The following is a 23,396-nucleotide window of genomic DNA, read 5'->3' on the forward strand; positions in this document are numbered from 1 at the left end:
TTTCCAGACCGAAGTTCATCCCTCTCTAAACCCACGTTCACATTGGTCCGATTTGACACATCAAATCGGAGCCAATTGCCGGCAATAGCACCATCCAAGTCGGTGCAGCGCTGCACCAGTTCCCAAAGGTAGTTTGTGCACTATTTTTGGCGACTTCAGGGGGGCAATTTCAATAGACATCTGTGCAGGAACCCGTGCAGATGTCTGTGAAATCCCCCTTAAAGTCGGACTGAAAATGCTGGTTTAAAATTGTGTGTGTTTAGCTGAGCTTGCATGATTTCAAGCACGCCTCAGTGTAAATAAACCTAGGCTGAAAGCAGAAAAAAATTTTTTCTCTTAGCTGAGCAATGTTGTGAAACTTTTTTAGCTGCTCTTCTTCCTTTTATTTATTTATTTATATATATATATATATATATATATATATATATATATATATATATATATATATATATATAATCGCAAAGCTCTACTCCCGAATAATGTGCATAGAGCAGTGCAAGTGACCACACCTAACGTGCACTGCTTGTTCCAAAAAAAAACAAGGGGAGGAGAGATTCGGGAGCTCACGAAGCACATTACAAGGAGGCAGAAGAACCCAATAAGAAATAATTTAATGATAAATTAGATTACGGGGCTATTAAGTAATGTAATGTATGGATTCTTTTAAGAGAATAAGGCTGGCCATACACTGCAAATTTCTTTCTTTCCAACTACGGGTTGCTGGAAAAACTTGCATAATTCCGCTATCAACACAGAAAATGTTGAAGGGAATTCCTCCTGCCGAGCAATTGTCTGCTCCCGACGAGGGAGACGGTGCTCATCCCTAGCAGCTACAGCAGCCGCTAGCATTAATTGCAAGACAATCTAGCAGGCTGGTTGTACCCAAGTTGATTGATCAACGTTCAGCCTGCCCATTAACTGTCCGGGCTGCTAAATCTGCTGAGATTCGAACAGTATATGGCTGGCCTAAGGCTATCATTTAGTGTCCCTTTTAAGATATACATGCTGTTTTTGAATGCATTTGTAGTCTTTACCAAGAAACCTCATTGCTTTTACTTTCAGTTGGGCTGAGTTGTACCCTATTGTTAGATTTGGTCAGCTGCTCTATTTCTAGACTTGTTTGTCAATCGTTCAATTAATGAAAGTGTTTTTTTTTTTTTTTTTTTTTCGGTCATTAGCCTCACTTATTTGCTCTTGTTGTCTTTGCTACATTGCATGCAAATCAATCCCTTTGTGATTATGCTGGTTGTGCGAGATTGCAAAAATGTTACCACAAAGGGAAAAAGAAGGGAGACTTTACTGGTACCAAGAGAAGATACCATTGCTCAAAATTCATACATTTTATTTCCAGATATGTTTAAAAAAAGAAAAAGAAATTAGGGGTTCTGTATGCCCCCTTTATACAATTACATCTTGCATATTAAGTTCAGATCTTATACATAACTTCTCAAATGGCAAGTTGATAAGGACCTTATATAATTGTATGAGGGGGAATACAGAATCCCCTAAGGCTCGGTTAACGCTAGCGTGGCTTCAAATTGGCCCAACTTTGAAGCCACACCGCAACTTCATCGCAGCTTGCAAACTACTTCTTTAATAGAAGTCAATGTAAGTCGTTCTGAAGTTGCCCCCAAGTAGTGCACACACTATTTTTTTGAGTTGGAGCGACTTAAGTTGCTCCGATTTTAGAACGGTTCCATTGCACTGAAAAGGGCACGACTAATCAGGGGACTAAGTTGCCTGACAGGTTGCCCCAGTGTGAACCGAGCCCAATTGTAAAGTTAATTTAACACGTTTGTAAATAAAATGTATGCATTTTAAGGAACAGTGTCTTCTCTTGGTACCAGTAAAGTCCCGCTTCTTTTTCCCTTAGGGGTAACTTTTTTTTTGTATTTGATGTTGGGATGTGGTACAAACTTGGCAGCAACATTTTGGAAATTTTACGTTTTATGCATGAGAGGAATGCAGACATAAGGTGATTTTTTTTTTTTTTTTTCTTTGGTCATGATCATTCTCTTTAGAGCTGCCCTGAAGGAGAGCATAGACACTCCTCTGTGCTAGTACCTGGATATTTTACACTAAGCATTGTAGGATGTGGGTGGTGTCTTACAAATACTCCCACAACATCAAAGTTCGTGGCATTTTAGGGACTAGCTCCGGAAAGAAAAAGCACATTTTGGTCATTTCGCTATATGAAAAGGTCTTGTATTTTCACACAATACAGGGTGTTCTGCAAATGGATGAGCAGAGGTCCTGGTGTTTATCAGTACCTTGTCTCCCCTTGTCCATTCACAGAATGCTGTGCATCTTGTGAAAAGAATACAAGATGTTTTGTGATTGGAGGAGATGCTAGTGTGAGCAACCCACTATCATTACTGAGCTGGAACTGTGCGGTTGATTTACTAAATCCTGGTACAGTTCTGCATAGAAACCAATCGGCTTCTAACTACAGCTTTTATGTGCATTTATTTTTCGTTTATTGGACCTCTAAAGCATTGTGCCAGCGATGAGCAGATTGCTGGTGCCATGCAGGTCTCTTGCAGACCTTTCTGTGTGCTGGTACATCTCATGGCTAGGCAGATACAATGTGAAGGGATGACTCCATGAACTACCATAGTGCGTGGTAGTTCCTTGAAAACTACAAGCTGACAGCCGCAAAGGCTCTTGGGACTTGTTTTCCGTTTATAGAGAACTGTGAATGCTTAATGCTGAAGATCCCGCCCCCCCACTAGCTTTTAGAGCTGGGGCCAGTCTGTTTGTTGCATGTTACACCCATATTCAGGGTGTAACATGTAATGTGTTAACGAAGGGTGAACTTATCCTTTTTAAGCTTTGACAATAAAACCTGGAAGCCTATTGGTTTCTCTTCAAAGCTGCACCAGATTTTGCACTCTCCAGTTTTAGTAAATCAACCCGTATATGTCTTGGCACTGGAAGCTCGGTGCGTAATATAGTGTACAGAATAAATGAAGCAGATTTTTACTTGACACAGCAGGATCCACATATGGGACACCCATCATTGGAGGCAATATATTTCTACATAGCAAATGTCCATGCATTTTTATAAAGTTCTTTTTCTCTTTATTAATGGTGAAATACACCAGTGGCTTGGAGCTTTTACCTGCTGTACAGGTTTTGGATGGGGGACTCTGTACATGTTCATTTATACCGCATAACATTGTTTTTGTCTTTTGTAGGACATGGAGAGATAAATGGTACTACCGGAGACCGACACAACCCTTCAAGGATCCCGGGTTCTGAGAAATCTGCGAACCAGACTGCCTCTAGGGTTACGAACGGCAGCCAGCAGACCACTGCTGACCTTAACACCAATTCTAGGCACTTAGCCAAGACTATTAACTTTGGCAAAACGAGTAACAAGACTAAAACCTTGCTCCAAAAAAACAGTATGGACAAAAAAAATGACAAGACCTATGAAAGCAAACCTAAAGATATCAGATGCACAGAAAAAGTGGAGGCTGGGCTTATTCAAAATGGTTTGCTTTCAAATAACTCTGGTTTTATAACTAATGGCTATGTGAGCAAAGGTGCAGATAATGATGGCAGTGGGTCTGAGAGTGGATATGCCACACCCAAGAAAAGGAAAGCTAAGTGTACCAATGCCAAGCCTGCTGAGAACTCCAACCTTCTGACTGGCAAAATGTCAGACCCTGAAATCAAGCTGGATTCTGACAATTTAAAATCTGATGGTTTTGCAGAGCAGAAGGGAGGAGCTCGACTGGACAATGGTAAAGCCTCTTGGAAATGTGAGCCTGGATCTACAGGCATCGGTCGGGGAAAACCTAACTCTGGTGATATACAGAGGAAAAACTCAGATGCCAAACCTATTGCTGGAAAAAAGTTTGATGACCGGCCCAAAGGGAAGGCTTCTGCAGTCACTTCCTCTAAAGAGGACTCCTGGACACTGTTTAAACCACCTCCTGTTTTTCCAGTTGACAATAGTAGTGCTAAAATAGTTCCCAAAATAAGTTATGCAAGCAAAGTTAAAGAAAACCTCAACAAAGCAGCCCAGAACAACTCTGTCTCACCCACTTCCCTTCCTTTCTCTTCTCAAGCTGGGGAAACTCCAGCTTCGAACTGCGTGTCCCAGGTTCCCATGTCTGCCATGAAGTCTGTATCTACAGTTAACTTTGCCAATGGACCCCTTTTAGTAGGAGCTGATGGGGGTTTTATGGCTGCTGCTGCTAGTACTGTATCTCACACACTGCCTGGGGGAGCAGAGCCTTCATCTACAGAATCCTCTCCTGCCTCTTCAAATCCCCCTGAACAAAAGAAATCTGGCCTTTTTACGTTTTCTTCAAATATGCAACATGCCCTGCCTGAGGTGGTGCAGGGAGAATCGTCTGGACAGTCAAATCAACATAGCTTGGGAGAAATTTTCCAGAATCAGTGGGGCTTGTCTTTTATAAATGAACCTAGTGCTGGCCCGGAGGCTGGAACAGACAGAGCAGAGGTTGGACCTATGGTCTGGGAGCACTCTTCCCCACAGGTTTCACAGGGGGCTGAAATTGTTTCCTCAGGAAATGAGCGCCCAGTTTTCCCCAAGGCCTATGAGCTGGAAAAACGGACTAGCCCTCAAGTTCCCGATGGTGCCACGCTGAAAGCAGCTCATGGGTCAGGGGGAGATGGGACTGTGTTATCTTTAGAACCACAACTTTTAGGAGAGCTGCAAAAGCCAGAAGCTGCTAGCCAGGGTTCATTAGTGTTTCAGTCCAAGGTCTTGGAAATAGAAGTAACTCTTCAGACCTCCCTGAAAAACACTTTACAGACCTCCGCCAAAGATAAGAGGTACCACGGAGATCTTGATTGCAAAGATAGCTGGGGTTCTTTTGACCTGAGGGCTGCTATTATCTATCACACTAAAGGTAAAGATTGTGAAATATGTTTGGTTCTGTGTTCTCACTGAAAATGTGTTTTCAATCTATTCAGTGTATTTGATTAGTGTCAAGGATTGTTAAGTGAAAAATGTACTGCTTAGCACTTCCATATACAGAAAAGGAATCTGTCTTAAAAAGGGGATTTTAAACAGGAATGGCTTCTGATAAGTAAAACATTAATATTGTATTTTCTTCTACAGTCACTGAAGTAGCAGTGTGAGGAAAATACTGGGAACTTGGTAAACCCAATTAGGCATAAGATTAGAAAATATCAGCTTTTTTTTTTTTTTTAACACCTTCATGACCCAAATACATTTTTACAGTGGATCTCCACTCTCCCAATTAACATTACCTATATTTAATCCTTATGCTGCTAGCATTCGTAAATATAAAAGTGTATTCTATTTGTTGCGGGTTATTTTTTTTATTTCAACATGTATTCAGTTGTTTCCTGGTTTCTGGCCTAGGCCAAAATCCATGCCATGCATCCAATGAGTCTTCATGGGCATTATTTTCTTTCTTCTGGAGGGAGGGACTTTCTCGGCTAAGCACACCCTGCTGCCTGCATGCTTGAACTAAGGACAGATGGATTCCTGTAAGCAAATGTTATTTGAATCATCTACTCTTATGCCTCGTACACACGCAACGATTATCGGCCGTCTTTTGTCCAGTGCTGTTGTGTTGGTTGAAATGTGCTCTAGACTGCACACGAATTTTCTTGGTCAACAAAAACCAACTTCAGAAGTGATGTCATGTGCTGGTTTACTTTTCGTGAGTTTTTTCTTTTCTGAGCTTGCCCAGTCTTGCTCATCAGATTTTTGTCTGCCGAAATCTGTACTGACTGACGGAAAATCGGCCGTTCTGTTGACAGCCAACAAAAATTTTATAGCCTGCACACCAGATTTTGTTCGGCCGAAAAGTCTGAGTCGGTTGTCGAAAGCATCATACTAACAACCCGAAAATCGGCCGATCGGACGTTGGCCGAAAATTCACGGCCAACTATCGATGCGTGTGTACGAGGCATTACTCAAGATGGCCATGACTAGAAGTGTAAGGGGGTATTTTCAAAGTGATAGCTCAAAAAAAAAAGCATGGAGACCTAGATTGACAGGTGAGTTTGCTTAGAATAATTAAATGAATTAACCACTTCTTCTGCTCTAGAGCATGTTTTAATTTTTTTGCACACATGTAAATATCTGCATTTTTGGCCATAAAATTACCTAAAGTAGTATTAAACCTAAAAGTAAACCTTAAATGCAATATCTGCATTTGTTTATTTTTTTGGCTTTCTTCTATTTTCATCTAATGATCCAGCCAGTAAATAGTAAATCTGTTTTTCAAAAGAACAAGCTCTCTTCCAGATGTATACAGGGGTGCTTAAAGCGATTGTAAAGTCCTGTTGTTTTTTGTTTTTTTTTCTTTTCTATTAAAATAGCAAACATGCTATACTTACCTGCCCTGTACAGTGGTTTTGCACAGAGTAGCCCAGGTCCTCTTCTTGGGTGTCTGGCTAGAGCTCCTGGCCCCTCACTCCTTTTTAAGTGCCCCCCACAGCAAGCAGCTTGCTATGGGGGCACCCGAGCCAAACTGCAGCTACGAGTATCCATTTAGTCATGAAGCTGCTGTTCGGGCCCGCCCCCTCCTGATTGGCTTACTGAGTATGACAGCAGCGGGAGCCAATGGTGCCGCTGCTGTGTCTCAGCCAATCAGGGGAGAGAGTCCCAGATGGCTTAGGAACTCGTGGACATCGCTGGAAAAAAAAAACTTGTGCCTTTACATCAAATACTCCCCTCCCCCCGACTGACAGTACTGCTGTGCTCCTTCATCCAGCGTTGGGGCACTCTAATACAGGAGGTGTGGGGGAAAAAAAAAAAGCAGAGGCCTTGTAGAAAAAAAAAAAGTAGTTGCAAATTCTTCTTCTGTTGCCTAATGTTAGCGCAACTATTTTTTTAAACTATTTTCAGCAAGAAATATATCAAAATGAATTTTTGTGCAAATGCATTAAAATACCCAATTTTTAGTAAAAAAAAAAAGGGCTGTGTCAAGTAAGTAGATAGCAAACATGCCATGTCTTAAAATTGTGTGCACCCCCATGATATCGCAAAAAAAAAAAAACATTGACCACATATCTCCATAGGCAGTGCCTTGAAAACCTTTAGCAATTAACAGTTTAGAGTTAACTGCAAGCTATGACGCTAGTATTATTGCTTATTTTGATGTTCACTGTGATACCTCAAATGTATGTTTACATATATGTGTGCACCCTGCACTTGTGTTTTCAGTTTTGTGTGTGTGTGTGGGGTAACGGGCATTTGGGTTGTGTGTGTATATATATATATATATATATATATATATATATATATATATAATATTTTTTTTTTAAATACATTTTAAAATGTATTCTTTATTGCTGTCACAAGGGGTCAACAAACCCCCCATGTGATAGCATTGAACAGGTGACAAGTACTCTTTTATGGAGACATTGGGGGTCCAATAGACCTCAATGTCTCCCTCACCCTCCAAAGTATCAAAGCAATTCCCTGTCTGTATCTGCAAGTGAATGAAGGCTCTGGAACCAGAAGTGACAAAATCCTTGCCACCTTCAGTTTATTTAATTCCATGCGGAGGAGATTGAGAAACTGATGTTCCTGGTTCCCTATAATAGCGGGAGAGCCCAGCAACTGGGATGGGGGGGGGGGGGAGGGGGTCTAGTTGTCAGAAAAATAAAGGAATTGTCACATTCACTAACACATGCCAACTAAAGTTTGTGTTTTTTATTTTTGGGTGTCTAAGCTGCAAAAAAACTTTGCTCGTGAAAGTTTTTATTTGGTTTCTGCATATCCATCTTATTTTTAAAGTTCATATTAAAACTAAACTGGTACAATAAACAACCAATTGAGGTAAAAATATTAAAATCTTTGTTTTATTACTAGCTGGGCCCTAATTGGAAAAGTTTTTTTAATTCCTGTATGATGTGGAAACTATTGCAGAAAGTGAGGGGAACTGTTCCTTATGGAGATACTACAGAAATAAAAACAAATAAAAAAACCTTTATTTCCTGTCCTAAAAATCACACAGAAAGGGAAGGGAAACTAACGGAGGCACGGACAACTGTAAAAGTGGCACCGTTTCTGAACCTACTACACTTCTTACCAGAACCAGAGAAATGAAGTGTCTGTTTTTGCTTTTTGTACTTTTTTTGTTAGGACACTATATACATTTTTAGATCCAAGGCTCCTTTTCACACTAGCAAAGTTGGCTAGCAGATCCGCCCATTCAGCAGGGGATCTTTTTACTGAACCCCGCTGAGCAGGCAGATGACAGGTTCGTGTCCACTCCACTAATCCAGAGCAGACAACCCGCTCTATATGGGCTGTTCCATCTTGATCCAATCCTCTGGATGGATGGGGAATGGATCACCATCTGTCGGTTTTTAGCAGATCGTATCGGGTGTCAGCGGACACATGTCCACTCACATCCGTTGCTCCGTAGAGAGCAATGGATGGTCCAATCGGATCCAGCTAAAAAGCTGACATGCATACCCGATCGGTCAGTCTGTCAGTGATAAAGTGGCCTAATTAGGAAATATTTGGCTTGTATGAGCCGTAAAATCTGGGCACTGCTAGTCAGCATCTAAGATATAAAAGCGCATGCTTGCTAAAGTGTATCAAAGCCCAAAGCAAAAATGTAATATATTACAGCTTAGCAGTCCTTAAACGTGGCTACCTTTTTTTTTTTTTTTTTTTTTTTTTCACTTGGTAGTCCTGAAAAACACACACTTTTTGTTCTGCGCTCACTCAATTTTGTCTATGGATTGAGCCATATTTGACACCCAGGCTGACTTTGAGTGCTGCATCTGGACCTGACTGCACATTGTGCCCTTGAGTCTGCATGGGGCTTTTTGCTGACTCCATTCTGATAAAAAGTTAGCTGTGGTCTGCTTTCCAGCTCTATAGCCGCTGGCATTACTCGACACTTGCCTGTACCTGAAGACTGACTTTGTGAGTAAGCTGGTTGGGCTGAGCACCTGAAGCTACCTCCAGTTAATAGGTCACTACCAATTTCTACCGCAGGAGGAGTAAATGCTGAGGGAATGGGCACTGATGTCATTTCTTCTGTGGTCTTTCCCGATGTTCAGCATTGAGGAAAACAATGAGCCATGTTTTGAGGTTTGCTCTGTCCCTGCTGCCCATCGGACAGTGGCTTTGGTTACCTCCAGACATCTGACCCTCACCTATTACCAGATGCCTGGTTTTCCTTAGCTGAAAGTGAAAGACTTCTGTGTCCATCAGTGAACGAGAAAGAAAAGTAGGATTTTTGTACTTGCCATAAAATCTTTTTTCCTCTAGTCCATTTAGGGGCACAGGCCTCCATCCCTCTGTGTGTTTGATTTTCTCTGACCTGCTTTGCTACAAAATTGAAGCATATTGCTCATAGGAAGGGTTTATCTTGGCCTGGCCTACAGTTTGTGTCCAGTTCTCCAGTAGGGGGCTATATAACCCAAAGATGAAAGACTTCCTTCGTCCCTCAGTGGACTCCAAGAATGATTTATGGTGCCTACCGAAATCCTTTTCTTCTGTACTTGTCAAACATAAGATGCAGCATATTATGTTTTTTGTTCTTGTGTTAATTTGTACTTTTTAAAAGAGCGTTCTGGTAAAGGAAGTAGTATGGTTTACATTCTTGACAATTATTGTTATACTGCCTCGACAGTACCTTGTTGCATTTGGACACGCATGCGTTTTGTAAGCAAACGTAAACGGAAATGGCTTCAGATCCATGCTTCATCCTTCTGTGTAATTGTGTACTGACCATGCAGTCATCTAGAATTGGATGCAGTTAGTAGTTTCTGGAGTATGATCATTGTTGCTCACACAGTGTTTGCTCAAGTCGAAGTATGCCAAACCAAATAATTTTTCTCAGTTTTCTAAATAAATACTTGAAGCTTGGCTTGCTCTCCCAACAGCCATAAATATTCATAATAAACGAGCAAAACATTTGGGGGAGCATACCCATGCATTTCTAAAGCTGGTGCAGCTATGAACCAAAAGACATGTATATTAAAGAATAGCGCACACATGCAAAAGAAATTACCAAATTTGAAGACAATCCATAAATAAAAATGGGGATTTGGTCCCACCATATGGCCATATAGTGCTCAAGCCCACCACTACGTCAAAGTACCCCATTATCAGTGGGTCCTACACTATCCATGAAAAAGAGATGAATCCAGCCTTTCTAACCCTTGGAGACAACACTCCTTGCTGGGAAAGATGTGCAAATGCACTACAGGGGACTCCTCCTATATCCACTTGATAGTGGACACTGATGGAGTACAGGTGTGTGTGGGGGGTGGGATGGGTTGCTCAACCTCGGTAGTCTGGTCAGACCGAATACATAAACAAGCAAAAAATTTGACCAGACTTCAGAGTCCACTATCAAGTAGATATAGGAGGAGTCCTTTGTAGTGCATTAGCACATCTTTCCCAGCAAGGAGTGTTGTCTCCAAGGGTTAGAAAGGCTGGATTCATCTTTTTCATGGATAGTGTAGGACCCACTGATAATGGGGTACTTTGACGTTGTGTTGGGCTTGAGCACTATATGGCCATATGGTGGGACCCATTTCCCATTTTTATTTATGGATTGTCTTCAAATTTGGTAATTTCTTTTGCATGTGTGCGCTATTCTTTTTTAATATAAATATTCATACACTGCATTTTTCCCCAGACCTGAATGCTACATTAAGGCCCGGTTCATATATATGCGAATCGGTTGCATTTTTGAACTGCATCAGATTCGCATAACCCGTGAACTGGACCCGCTTGCAATAGAGGCGGCTCACACATGTACGGGGCTGCTGCGGTCAGTTTTTAAAGAGCCCTGTGCAAGTATAGGTCCAGTTCAGGTGCAAATTCAAGTAAAAAAAATTGCACCTGAACTAGAACTGCACGATTCTGGATAAAATGAGAAGTGGCAATTCTTTTGCTTAGAATAAAGAGGGTCTCTGCTTAAAAAAAAAATTGTGTGTGTGTTTGGGGGTCTAAGTAATTTTCTAGCAAAAAATACAGATTTTTAACTTTTAAGCAACAGGTGTCCGAAAAAGGCTGGGTCTTTAAGCGGTTAAACTACCCTCAGACAGAAGTTCATTCCTTTGATCTAAAAAGAACAAAATAATACATTGTAAAGCATGGTGTTTATAGTTATCTCCCAGCCTTGGCAATGTTGATAAACATTTGCTGGCGAGTACAGCTCTGCTCTGTATGAATGGAGGAAATGCTGTTTCTTTCTTTCATTGACAGACACAGCTCCTGATTCTTCTTAACCATTGGGTTAAAACTGCCCCCTATAGGAGTAGGGCACTAGGCTGGAAAAAGCTTGACTACGCCTATGGGCAGTCCCAGGGGGTATACACCCACTCTCAGCCATAGAGACACTCAGTTTTTTTCTGCCTAGTCAGGAGTTGGAACCTAGTTCCTTGCTGGGATCTCAGGTCCTGGCGATTTTTTTAATATAATTATTTTCCCTATCTTTGTTATTTTGTTACTGTAAGAATCTTCAATCAATTGCCGGACTGGGCGACGGATTGCATAATCTAGACTCGGAGGGTCCCCCCAGTCTAGCCAGCGAGCGCGTGCAGACCGCAGCTCCACTCTAGGTCGGCCACGATGGGGGGTTGAGCAGGTTCCCTGCAACCCTGACGGTTGGGGACTAGGGCAGGTATGTGCTCTGGGCTCCCTGCAGTGGTTGTTGGGCTTGGGGAGCAGATAGTTTAGCATCCATCGGTATGCACCTCATGTGGCAGAATCCGGACGAAAATTTAAGCCGTTGCTTTTCGGCCTACTAGTTGGAAACTAGGGTACCCTGCCTGCATGTCCGCATTACTGTGGACGGCCCCCTTTTTAAGGGGGCTAGTTCCTATTATGCCCTCTGTGGAGGGCAACCCGCTAGTTGTGTGTGGGTTTTTTTTGGTGGGGTCCAGTAGGTGGTTAATTCGTGGGCCCTTGGCCAATGTCCCTTTTGCGATTTCACAGTTGGAGGCCTCCCCTGAATATGTTTTCCGGGTGAGCTTGGTTTATAGCAACCCTACTGGGTCTGCATCCACTCACCTTGAGTGCTCAGATAGTGAGGATTATTCCTCTGCTCCTCTAGCCGCGCATGAAAAGGTGGTCTCTGACTGTTATTTGAATGAAGACATTGTGTTTCTTTCCCTGTGTCCCAGGCTAAACATCCAAACTAAATTATCTTGCTTGCTTTGGATGTGGTCCGGGCACTTGGGGTGTACCTGGCAGCTACGAGTCTTTTAGGAAGTCAGACTCTCCATTTGTGCTCAAGGATGGACCTCACAAAGGGTTGTTCGCTTCTTCTGTGACCATTTCCAGAGGGATCAGACAGAAGGTTGTTTTCAGGCTTATTGCATCAGCGGTCAGGTTCCTCCTTTCCCCGTCAAGGAGCACTCTACTAGGCTAGGGAGCTTAGTGTCTCCTGGGCTTTCGTCATCAAGCGTCAGTGACGCAGGTTTGCAAGGCGGCCATCTAGTTGTCGTTGCACACTTTGTTGGCATCTGCGGATGCTTCATTTGGCCGCAAGGTTTTGCTGGCTGCTGTTTAGAGGACCTGATCCTCTTTGAGGGTGTATTGTTTTGTTTTTTGTTCTTTTTCATGTGAGCTCAAGTTGTTTATGGATGAGCCCATGTTACCTGTTGGCTATGGTTAGCCTTGGGAATTTTTTTCCTCCCCATCCCTTATGTGTAACACTGCTTTGGGACATCCCAATGGTTAAGAAGAATGGTTAAGAATCAAGAGCTGTGTCCGCCAATGAGCAAAAGAGGTCCATTTCTCTGATGTTCATTGATGGACACAGCACCCACCCCTCTGTGGAGTTGGCTTTTTTTCTGACACTGCCTGTAACAAAACTTGAGTGCCTATAGCTGAGAGTGGATGTATACCCCCTGGGACTGCCCATAGGCAGAGTCAAGCTTTTTTGTGCCGTGTCCTATTCCTGTAGGGGATAGTATAACCCCATGGTTAAGAATCAGGAGCTGTCAGTCAATGAACATCAGAGAAATGGATTTTACGGTAAGTCAAAAAATCCCATTTTTAAAATCGTAAGGGGGTGAGGGGGGGGGGGGCGCAGGGGGTGAGTTGAAATCACAATTTTTTTTTCTAAACAACCGTGCAGCTCTGACCTGAACTGGTGAACAAAATTGCGCTGAACTCCTTTTTAATAATTGACTGCCAACCACAGCCAAAGATGTGTGAACCTAGCCTGAGGGTCTCTTCACTTGCATGTGGGTACTAGCTTAAAGCATTATTTAACCCAAAAGCAAACCTTTTATTTTATTGCAGCTTACTAATTCTTAGATGTGATGGCTGTTTTTCTTTTTTAGGCTTTTTTTTCTTTTCAGCTGTTAAAGTTACATGGATGAGGCAGACCAGTTATCACTGGCAGGGTTGCCTTAAATTTATTAGCTTTTATTTGTGTAAATCTTTATCCCAAAGGAAAACAATTGTTTGCTGTAACTGATTATGAAGTTTTAACTGGTGTTCAGTTTCAATTTGTTACTGTAGTTAAATCTGCTAATACTTGTAACGCTCCCCACCCCCCAGGCTGACAGTGCTGCTGTCCAAATCTACCCCCTGTGCTTTCATCTAGAGTGGTTTCTATCTAAAACGGGGTGTGATGCAGACCAGATCACCTGGGGAAAAAAGGGAAACATTTCTAAAAAAGAAAACTAATACAGCCACCACATCATATGATTGGTTAACCACAATATAGTACAGTTTTGGTTTTTAACAGTGGTTTTCTGCATGCGTTTGTATAAACTTTTTTTGTATTAATGCCGCTTAAGGATGTCTACGTTGAAGAGCAAAAATTTAAAAGTATTACAGCTTACCATTCCATGGAAGTGGTGGCTGCATTAGTTTTCCTTTTCCAGGCTAAGAACATTTTCAGCAAGTATAGTAAATACCTGTTGATCCTTGCAGAAATGCAGTGTCCTTGTCTTTTTCTGTGAGGCCAAGTCCAGTCATGGGTCTCTCCATAGATACAGTGGAATGAGTAAAGCCCCGTACACACGTACCGATCGTTGAACGATCGGCCGTCTTTTGTCTGAGGGCTGTCTTGTCTGTTGAAAACTGCAAAAGACTGCACACGAATTTTGTCGGCCAACAACAGCCGACTGCATAAGTGATGTCATGTGATGGTTAACTTTCCTGTGTTTTTTTTTTTTTCTGAGCATGCCCAGTCTTGCAAATCTGCTGTCTGTCGGCCGAATTCTGTACGGACTGGCGAACAATCGGCCGTTCTGGTGTCGGCATACAAAAATTTAAATGCTTGCACAACAGATTCTGTTCGGCCGAAAGTGCGCTGTCTGAAGCATCGTACTAACAAGCCAAAAATCGGCCGAACAGTTTCGGCCGACAATCTGTACGTGTGTACGGGCCTTTAGGGTAGCCATCCAGGGACAGTGGTGTTCACAGGTTTACCAGGTGAAATGAATGCAGCCGCTGCATCTAAGGACTGGTAAGCTGCAGTATATTACATTTTTGTTTTTGGGTTTAATACTTTTTAATCATGCACTTGTGTAAAAAAAAAAAAGTAGAACGGAATAATCAAAGCATGTGTTTTTTTTTTTTTTTTCATCAGTTCACTTTATATGTGTGGACCCCTTTTACAATGTTCTAGAGGAGACATTTGTGCAGACTTTTTATGTTAAATGTTTTTGGGAGTTCTTTAAGTTAAAAAAAAAAGTGTGTGTGTGTATATGTGTGTATATATATATATATATATATATATATATATATATATATATATATATATATATATATATATATATATATTAGTGTGTGTGTGTAAAAATAAATTAGAATTTAGCCATTGTAGCTCAGTCGTTTTTCAATAAAGCGGTTTTCAAAATGCCACAAACACATTACGTTATAGGATTGTTTTGCTGACTTGCCATTTTTACTGATAACGTTTCATAAGCTTCTTGTGTAAGGGCTGTTGCAGCAGAGATACTATCTCACTTCTGATCAACACCTAGTGCCAATCCAGCCGCAGACTAGTTAGAAAAAAATCACTTTAATGGAAAAAATAAGGCCTTCAGTTTCTTTGGTATGAGCACAACCTATGCAGAGGACCAGGAATCCAAAGCAACTGAAGGATAAATTGTAGGCAAACATGCATGCTAGGTAAAGAAAAATCTCGCATGGATATCTTCTGTGAGCATAGGTGGACTTTTAAGGCACAACATGAGACACATCCGCAAATAATTTCTATAAAAAAATGCTGTTTTTATAAATTGTTAAAATAAATTGGATTTCTCTTACGTCCTCCGACAGTCGCCGCTATCTCCATATTCGTCACAATGGGGTATTAGACTTTGCTCCGAAGGAGTAGCTAGGCAACAGAATATGTCAATATAAAAGCTTTAACACATCCCACCCCCAGGGGGTGGTCCCCTCAGTCAATACCCTCCTACTTCCTGTATCCATACCTCAGTTTCAATGTCTAGCTTGTCAGGAGTAGCTGGATGTTTCTATGCTGGGGCTTTTAGTCTCAGCCTTTCTCTTTTTGGATTTTTGTTTGAGTTTTTTTCTCTCTCTTTACTTAGCTGTTGTTTTTGTCAGCGTTAGTTCTTCTGATGAAGAGGATTCGTGCGGGCCGGGTCTCGAGCTGATCCCCCTGGTCGCAGGTTGTGGGTCAGTGGCTTCCCGGCCTGCCATCGAGCGTTCAGCCAGGTAACGCTCCTGGCACAGTGAACGACCCATCCCTGTTCGGTGCAGGGATGATTGGTGAGGTGGCTACCTCACTGGATGCTGTGCGGTTTCTTAACCCCGATTTTGTGCATCCTGGATGCGACTCTCCCTGCCTCATATGCAGCGGCTTGTTCGCCTGTGCGGGTTCCCCACGCCATCTAGGAGGTAAGTGTATTTATGTGGGGACCTGTCTGTTTGGGGGGTGTCAGTCTGGGACTGTGTAACCCTGCCTGTGTTCACACTGTTAAATTCCCTATCTCTCTGGCTGCAAGGAGGGGGGGCTGTGCTGCACTGCCTGTGTCAGCCTGTGTATGTGTGACTGGCTGTGTGCTGTGGGGCATGATCATATCGTGTTTGGGGCACATTACAGCGACCGCTGCGGCGGTCCGCCATGTTTTTACGACATTATGGTGTTTTTTTTAATCACCTCACTGAGGTGGAGGAGCGGCGGTTTTCGGCGCCATTTTGGCTGCACTCGCTCCGGCCGCATGTTTACACTGATGGCGGCCATTTTCTTGTAGCCTTCCATAGGCTTTCATAGAGCGCTCTGCATGTCAGCATTTCCTTTTCTCCTGAGCCACCGATCGAGGCAGAAGCAGCAGCGGTCTCTCCAGGTTTTTACCTCCCTATCCCTGTATCCTTGCCCAAGTTGTACTTTCTCCCTGTGGGGGTCTCATTGTACTTGTGTGTGTGTGCGGTGGGCTGCGCTCGCTGCGCTTTTTAAAGGGGCAGTTAACCCTTTATTCTTCCACATACTTTGGGGCATGGATTCTCAGGAAAGCAAATTTCCTGCCACATTGGTGGGAAGCCAGGGGACTGCTGTTTCCCCCCCAGGGGGGGATTTGGCTGCGATTGTGGCTAGCCTTGCGGCTCAGGTGCAAATGCTGGTGGCTGCTCAATCCTCAAAGACCCAGAGTTTCAATTTCCTCTGATTCAGAGGGTGATGGTGACGGGGCTGCTGTGGCTGGGGTCTCCCTATCGGGGTCCCGTTCCTCCCTGGATCTCGTGGGGTCCGAGGTGGAGGCTGAGGTTGAAGGGGTGGATAATTCTCCCCCTGGCTCATCTGAAGAGCTTGCACTCATGGATGAATTGGTTGCTTCTATTACGCAGACGCTGCGCTTGCAGGATGAGCCATGTCCTCCTACTGCCTTGGCGGCTTATGGGACAAAGAGAAGACGCAAAACATCGCAGGTTTTTCCCTGCACGGATGATTTCCAGAGCGCTGTTAAGGAACAATGGCGTAATATCCGCAAGCCTTTTGCGGTACCCAGTAGGTTCAAACTGCGTTATCCTTTCACGCCCGCTACTGATGAGCGTTGGTGCGTGCCGCCTCCGGTGGATCACGCGATAGCGGTTTTGAATAAGTCTACTGCGATTCCTGCTGAGGATACCCCGGTGTTCCGGGATGCCACGGACAAGAGGCTGGAGTCTCTTGCCCGTCATACCTATTCTATTATGGGTTCTATGCTGAAAGCTCTGCCTCCCTTATGGCGGCCCAGGCAGTCGCGAGCTGGACGCAGGTGCTTAGGCGCGTTTTGGTGGCTGATTCTGCCCCATCGGCGACATTGGATATGGTGGATCAAATCCATCAGGGTGTCATGTATTTGTGCGATGCGGACTTGGATATGGTCCCGTTGGCCGCACGTGTACATGGTGTGGCGGTGTTGTCCCGCCGCTTGGTTTGGTTGAAGTGTTGGTCGGTGGACCAATCTTCGCACAAGACCTTAGCCAATCTGCCCTATGACGGTTCTCGCCTTTTTGGCGAATCCTTGGATACACTGATAAAGGGGATCACGGGGGGTAAAAGCACGCTCTTGCCCCAATCCCACAAGGCTAAGGCGACTCCCGGTAAGAAGCATGCTTCCTTTCGGCCCTCTCAGGGGTCCTTTCGTGCCTTTCGGTCGCACTTCAAGGGCAAGCCGTTCAAAGGTCAGGGCTCCCAGAAGAAGCCATGGACAGGTAAGCAGAAGTCCGGCCAGTCCGGATCCGCTGCCCACAACAGTGCGGCCTGAAGGGGCGCCCTCACCTGGTTCTGGGGTGGGGGGACACTTGCTCGGTTTTCCACAACCATGGCTGTCCCGGGTTCGGGACAGGTGGGTTCAGGAAATCGTTCGATCTGGTTACAAGATCGAGTTTCTCTCTCGGCCGGAGAGCAGATTTTTCCCCTCAAATCTTCAACTGTCTCCGGAGCGTTAGCGGGATCTGCACCTAGCGGTGCGGGACCTGAGGGCTCAGGGAGTGGTGGTTCCGGTGCCTCATCGGGACAGATTTCGGGGGTTCTATTCCAATCTGTTCACTGTGCCCAGGAAGGAGGGCAAGGTACGTCCGATTCTGGACTTAAAAGCTCTGAACCGCTTTGTGCGGGTCCGCAAGTTCCGCATGGAATCTCTGCGGTCGGTGGTGGCTGCCCTGGTTCCGGGGGAATTCATGGCCTCCATCGACTTGAAGGATGCGTACCTACACATCCCCATTTTCGAGGGTCACCAGAGGTACCTTCGATTCGCCATTGCGGAGGATCACTACCAATTCGTGGCGTTACCTTTTGGCCTCGCTTCGGCTCCGTGGGTTTTCACCAAGGTGCTTGCACCGCTGCTGGCCTTGTTAAGGGCCCAGGGCATCTCTGTCCTGGGGTACCTGGACGATATTCTGGTTCGGTCTGCGACCAGCCAGGGTCTGGAGTCGGATCTGTCTGTCACAGTGCAGACTCTACGGGAGTTTGGTTGGACGATAAATTATCCAAAGTCAACGCTGTGTCCGTCGGTTCGTCTTCCCTATTTGGGGATGATCCTGGACTCGGTCCAGGCGAAGGTCTTCCTACCGGACGACAAACTCAAGACTCTTCAGGGAGACGTCCAGTCCCTCAGGGACGTTCCGTGCTCATCCCTGCGGAAGTGCATGCGGTGTCTGGGACTGATGGTCTGGGCCTTCGAGGCGATTCCCTTTGCCGAGTTTCACACGAGGGGTCTCCAGGCGGAGGTGGGACGGGCATCCGCAATCTCTGGATATCCAGATTTCGTTGAGCCATCGCACCAGAAGGGACCTTCTGTGGTGGCTCCAGTCCCCGGTGGTGTCGGGGGGGGGGGGGGAAGTCTTTTCGTCCTCTTTCATGGACGGTGATCACCACGGATGCCAGCCTGTTGGGCTGGGGTGGTCTGGGCGTTCTGTCCGCCCAGGGAACTTGGTCGGAGGAGGAATCCTCCCTTCCGATCTATATTCTGGAGTTGCGTGCGATAAATCTCTGCCTTCAAGTTTGGACGGACAGACTGCGCGGCTGTCCGGTTCGGGTTCAGACGGACAATGCCACGGCGGTGGCTTGCGTCAATCACCAAGGGGGCACCAGGAGTGCCCGCTCGGGAAGTGGCCGACATTCTTTCCTGGGCCGAGACTCATGTCCCGGCGATATCGGCGGTACACATTCCGGGGGTGGAGAACTGGCAGGCGGATTATCTGAGCCGCCAGACCCTGGATCAGGGGGAATGGTCTCTCCATCCGGATGTCTTCCAGATGTTGTGCGCGAAGTGGGGTCTTCCGGAGGTGGACCTGTTCGCGTCTCGTCTGAACAACAAGGTTCGTGGCAAGGACGCGCGATCCTCGGGCAGACGCGTCAGACGCGTTGGTAGCCCCGTGGCATCAGTATCGGCTGCTGTATGCGTTTCCGCCGATCCAATTGCTGTCCAGGTTCCTTCGCAGGTTGATCTCGGAACCACACATGGTGATTCTTGTGGCACCGGACTGGCCTCGCCGGTCCTGGTACGCGGACCTCGTGAATCTGGCGGTCGACGCTCCTTGGCTTCTACCTCTTCGAGAAGATCTCCTGTCTCAAGGGCCGATATTCCATCCTGCTTTACGGTCGCTGGCTTTGACGGCCTGGCTGTTGAAACCGAGGTCCTGAGGGATAGGGGTCTCTCTCCGGAGGTCATTCACACTTTGATTAACGCGAGGAAGTCTTTCTCGGGGAAGGTCTATCACCGTACTTGGAAGGCCTATTTTGCCTGGTGTGAGTCCAGGGGGTTTTCACCTCGCACTTGGTGTCTAGGGTGTTGTCCTTCCTTCTTCAGACGGGTGTCGACCAGCGTTTGGCGCTGGCTATGGTCAAGGGTCAGGTGTCTGCGCTGGCCGTTCTTTTTCAACGTCCTGTGGCGTCTAACTCTTTGGTTAGTACCTTTGTTCAAGGGGTGCGACATCTGGTCCCTCCTAGGAGGGAACCTTTACCTCCTTGGGACTTGAATCTTGTTCTGTCCGTGCTGCAACATGCTCCCTTTGAACAGATCAGGAAAATCTCGTTGTCCATGTTGTCCAAAAAAGTCGCTTTTTTGGTGGCGATCACTTCGGCTCGCAGGGTTTCGGAGCTGGCAGCTTTGTCCTGCAAGTCTCCGTATCTGGTCCTTCATTTAGATAAGGTGGTCTTGCGACCTAACCCTTCTTTTCTTCCGAAGAGAGTTTCGGATTTTCACATCAATGAGGATATTGTCCTGCCTTCGCTCTGCGCGAAGCCCAAACATCCGAAGGAGGTGGAACTGCATTCCTTGGATGTTGTTCGGGCGATTAGGGTTTACCTGAAATCGACTGAATCTTTCCGCAAGTCGGATTCCTTGTTTGTCCTTCCTGAGGGACCTCGGAAGGGCTTGGCTGCGTCGGCCTCTACCATTGCCAAATGGATCAGACAGACTGTGGAACAGGCATATGCTTTGAAGGGGAAAGTTCCCCCTATGCCTGTGAAGGCGCACTCTACCAGATCTCTGAGTACGTCTTGGGCCTGTCATCATGGGGCTTCTGTGGCCCAGGTGTGTAAGGCGGCGACTTGGTCGTCCGTTCACACCTTCACAAAATTCTACAGAGTGGATGTTCAGGCATCGGCAGATGCTTCCTTTGGCCGCAAGGTTCTTAGTGCGGCAGTTCCTTAGAGCCTCTTGTATGGGCTCCTTGGCTGTTTGGGATACATGTTGTTATCCCTGGGTTATTTGTTTTCCTGGGTTTTTGCTTCTGTTGAGCAAGTTTTTTTCTTCTGTTGCCCAGATGGTTTCCTTCCTTTTGGTAAGGTTCCTTTCTCTGCTGTGGAGACGGCGTTGCCTTGGGCGCGGCTGCGTTTCCCACCCCTCATGTTTGCACTGCTTTGGGACGTCCCCATTGTGACGAATATGGAGATGGCGGCGACTGTCGGAGGACGTAAGAGAAAATGGAATTTTTGTAAAATCTTACCTGTAAAATTCCTTTCTCTGAGTCCTCCGACAGTCGCCGCCCCCGCCCCTCTTTTGGGGTTGGTTGTATACTCTACTGCTATTCCACTGAAACTGAGGTATGGATACAGGAAGTAGGAGGGTATTGACTGAGGGGACCACCCCCTGGGGGTGGGATGTGTTAAAGCTTTTATATTGACATATTCTGTTGCCTAGCTACTCCTTCGGAGCAAAGTCTAATACCCCATTGTGACGAATATGGAGATGGCGGCGACTGTCGGAGGACTCGGAGAAAGGAATTTTACAGGTAAGATTTTACAAAAATTCCGTTTTTTATAAACCCTATTTGGGGATGCGTCTCATGTTGTTCCTTTAAAGTCCACCTATTCTCACAGGAGATATTTTTTTTTTTTTACTCTGAAGATGTTGGCACGCTCTAGAAAGCCGATTTTTTTTTTTTTTTTTTTTTTTTTTTTTGTCCATACATGCTAAGTAGCCAAGGCCGCATACAATGGTTAATGGAGCACATATTCCCTGGCTGTGAACAAGTACCTGATGTTTCCTAGGTTGAAATGACTAGCTTCAATTCAGCTCAGCTTCATCTGCATCGGTTTCCCTGTCAGCAATGGCACCTTTGTTTTTCTCTGAGAGGGTTCTTCTAGGGTACTAATGACAGGGGCAGGCAAACACCTGGTCTTATCATTTTGGCACGGTCAGGTGGTGTTTTTTTTGTGGAAGTAAAAAAATGAATGTGGTACTAAACTTGTCCGTCTATACTCCACTATTTCTTGGCTCCAGCAGCACCTACCTTTTTTCTTTTAAACTGGACTCTGTGTAAAAATCTAAATACAGTGGCAAAAATAATTGATTCCCTGCAAATTTTGTAAGTTTGCCCACTTACAAAGAAATGAAGGGCCTGTAGTTATCATAGGTGTATTTTAAATGATAAAAACCAGAAATCCAGAAAAAAAGCACGATACAAATGTTATAAATTTGAGTTGCAGTTCAGTGAGTAAAATAAGTTTCTCTTACGTCCTCCGACAGTCGCCGCCTCTTCATATTCGTCACATATGGGGTATTAGACTTTGCTCCGAAGGAGTAGCTAGGCAACAGAATGTTAACATTAAAGCTTTTAACATATCCCACCCTCAAGGGGTGGTACACTCAGTCAATACCCTCCTACTTCCTGCAACCATATCTCAGTTTCAATGTCTAGCTTGTCAGGAGTGGCTGGCTCTCTCTGTGCTGGGGCTTTGTGCCCCAGACTCTTTCTTCTTTTTTGATTTTTTGTTTGAGTTTTCTCTCTACCTTTACTTAGCTGTTCTTTTTGTCAGCATTAGTTAGTTCTTCTGATGAAGAGGATCATGCGGGCTGGGTCTCGGGCTGATCCCCCTGGTCGCAGGCCGTGGGTCAGTGGCTTCCCAGCCTGCCATCGAGCGTTCAGCCAGGTAACGCTCCTGGCACAGTGAACGACCCATCCCTGTTCGGTGCAGGGATGATTGGTGAGGTGGCTACCTCACTGGACGCTGTGCGGTTTCTTAAACCCCATTCTGTGCGTCTTGTATGCGACTCTCCCTGCCTCATGTGCAGTGGCTTGTTCGCCTGTGCGGGTCCCCCACGCCAGTGAGGTAAGTGTATCTATGTGGGGACCTGTCTGTCTGGGGGGTGTCAGTCTGGGACTGTGTAACCTGCCTCTGTTCTCACTGTTTGTCTATCTATCTCTCGGCTGCATGCTGTGGGCTGCAAGGGGGGGGAGAGCTGTGTGACACTGTGTGTGTCAGCCTTGTCAGTGTGAGAAGCTTTGTTCTGTGGGGCATGTTTTGTGGCATGTTTGGGCACTATACAGTGATCGCTGCGGCGATCTAACATGTTTTTTTATACATGGATAACATGTGTGCATTACTGTACTGTGGAGCGGCGGTTTCGGCGCCAAACGGCGCCATTTTGCCTACACTCGCTCCGGCCGCATGGTCTACATGCATGGCGGCCATTTTCTTGTAGCCTCCCATAGGCTTTAATAGAGCGCCCTGGCCGCATCACTTCCTCTTCTCCAGGATACACCGATCGTGGCAGCAGCAGCGGCGAGGGTCTCCTCAGGTTATATCCTTCTTATCCATTGCCTGTGTCAGTTTTATTGTCCCTGTGGGGGTCTCATTGTGCTTGTGTGTGGTGCGGTGGGCTGCGCTCGCCGCGCTTGTTAAAGGGGCAGTTAACCCTTTATTATCCGGCATTTGATATTGGGGCAATGGATTCTCAGGAGGGCAAATTTCCTACCGCCTTGGTGGAAAGCCAGGGGACCGCTGTTTCCCCCCCAGGGGGGGATTTAGCCACTATTGTGGCTGGCCTTGCTGCTCAGGTGCAGATGCTGGTGGCTGCTCAATCTACTAAGAGACCCAGAGTTTCTCTTTCCTCTGATTCTGAGGGTGAAGGTGATGGGGCTGTTATGGCGGGGGCCTCCTTATCGGGGTCCCGCTCCTCCCTGGATCTAGTGGGGTCCGAGGTGGAGGCTGAAGTTGAAAGGGGTTGATAATTCTCCCCCTGGCTCGCCTGAAGAGCTTGCAATC

At 45.6% G+C, this 23,396-nt stretch overlaps 1 protein-coding gene across 1 annotated transcript in view; it reads left to right on the top strand.

Annotated features, from left to right (window-relative positions):
- The window catches only part of NUFIP2 (nuclear FMR1 interacting protein 2), a 99,878-nt gene that overhangs the window by 61,983 nt on the left and 14,499 nt on the right, over positions 1-23,396 (top strand). Inside the window, exon 2 of the mRNA XM_082246245.1 lies at positions 3,198-4,886. Coding sequence (XP_082102371.1) covers positions 3,198-4,886 — 1,689 coding nt within the window. The remainder of the gene's footprint in view (positions 1-3,197; positions 4,887-23,396) is intronic.

The sequence above is a fragment of the Pelophylax lessonae genome (assembly GCF_965119305.1).
Source record: "Pelophylax lessonae genome assembly, chromosome: 2".
NCBI classification, from domain to species: Eukaryota; Metazoa; Chordata; class Amphibia; order Anura; family Ranidae; genus Pelophylax; species Pelophylax lessonae.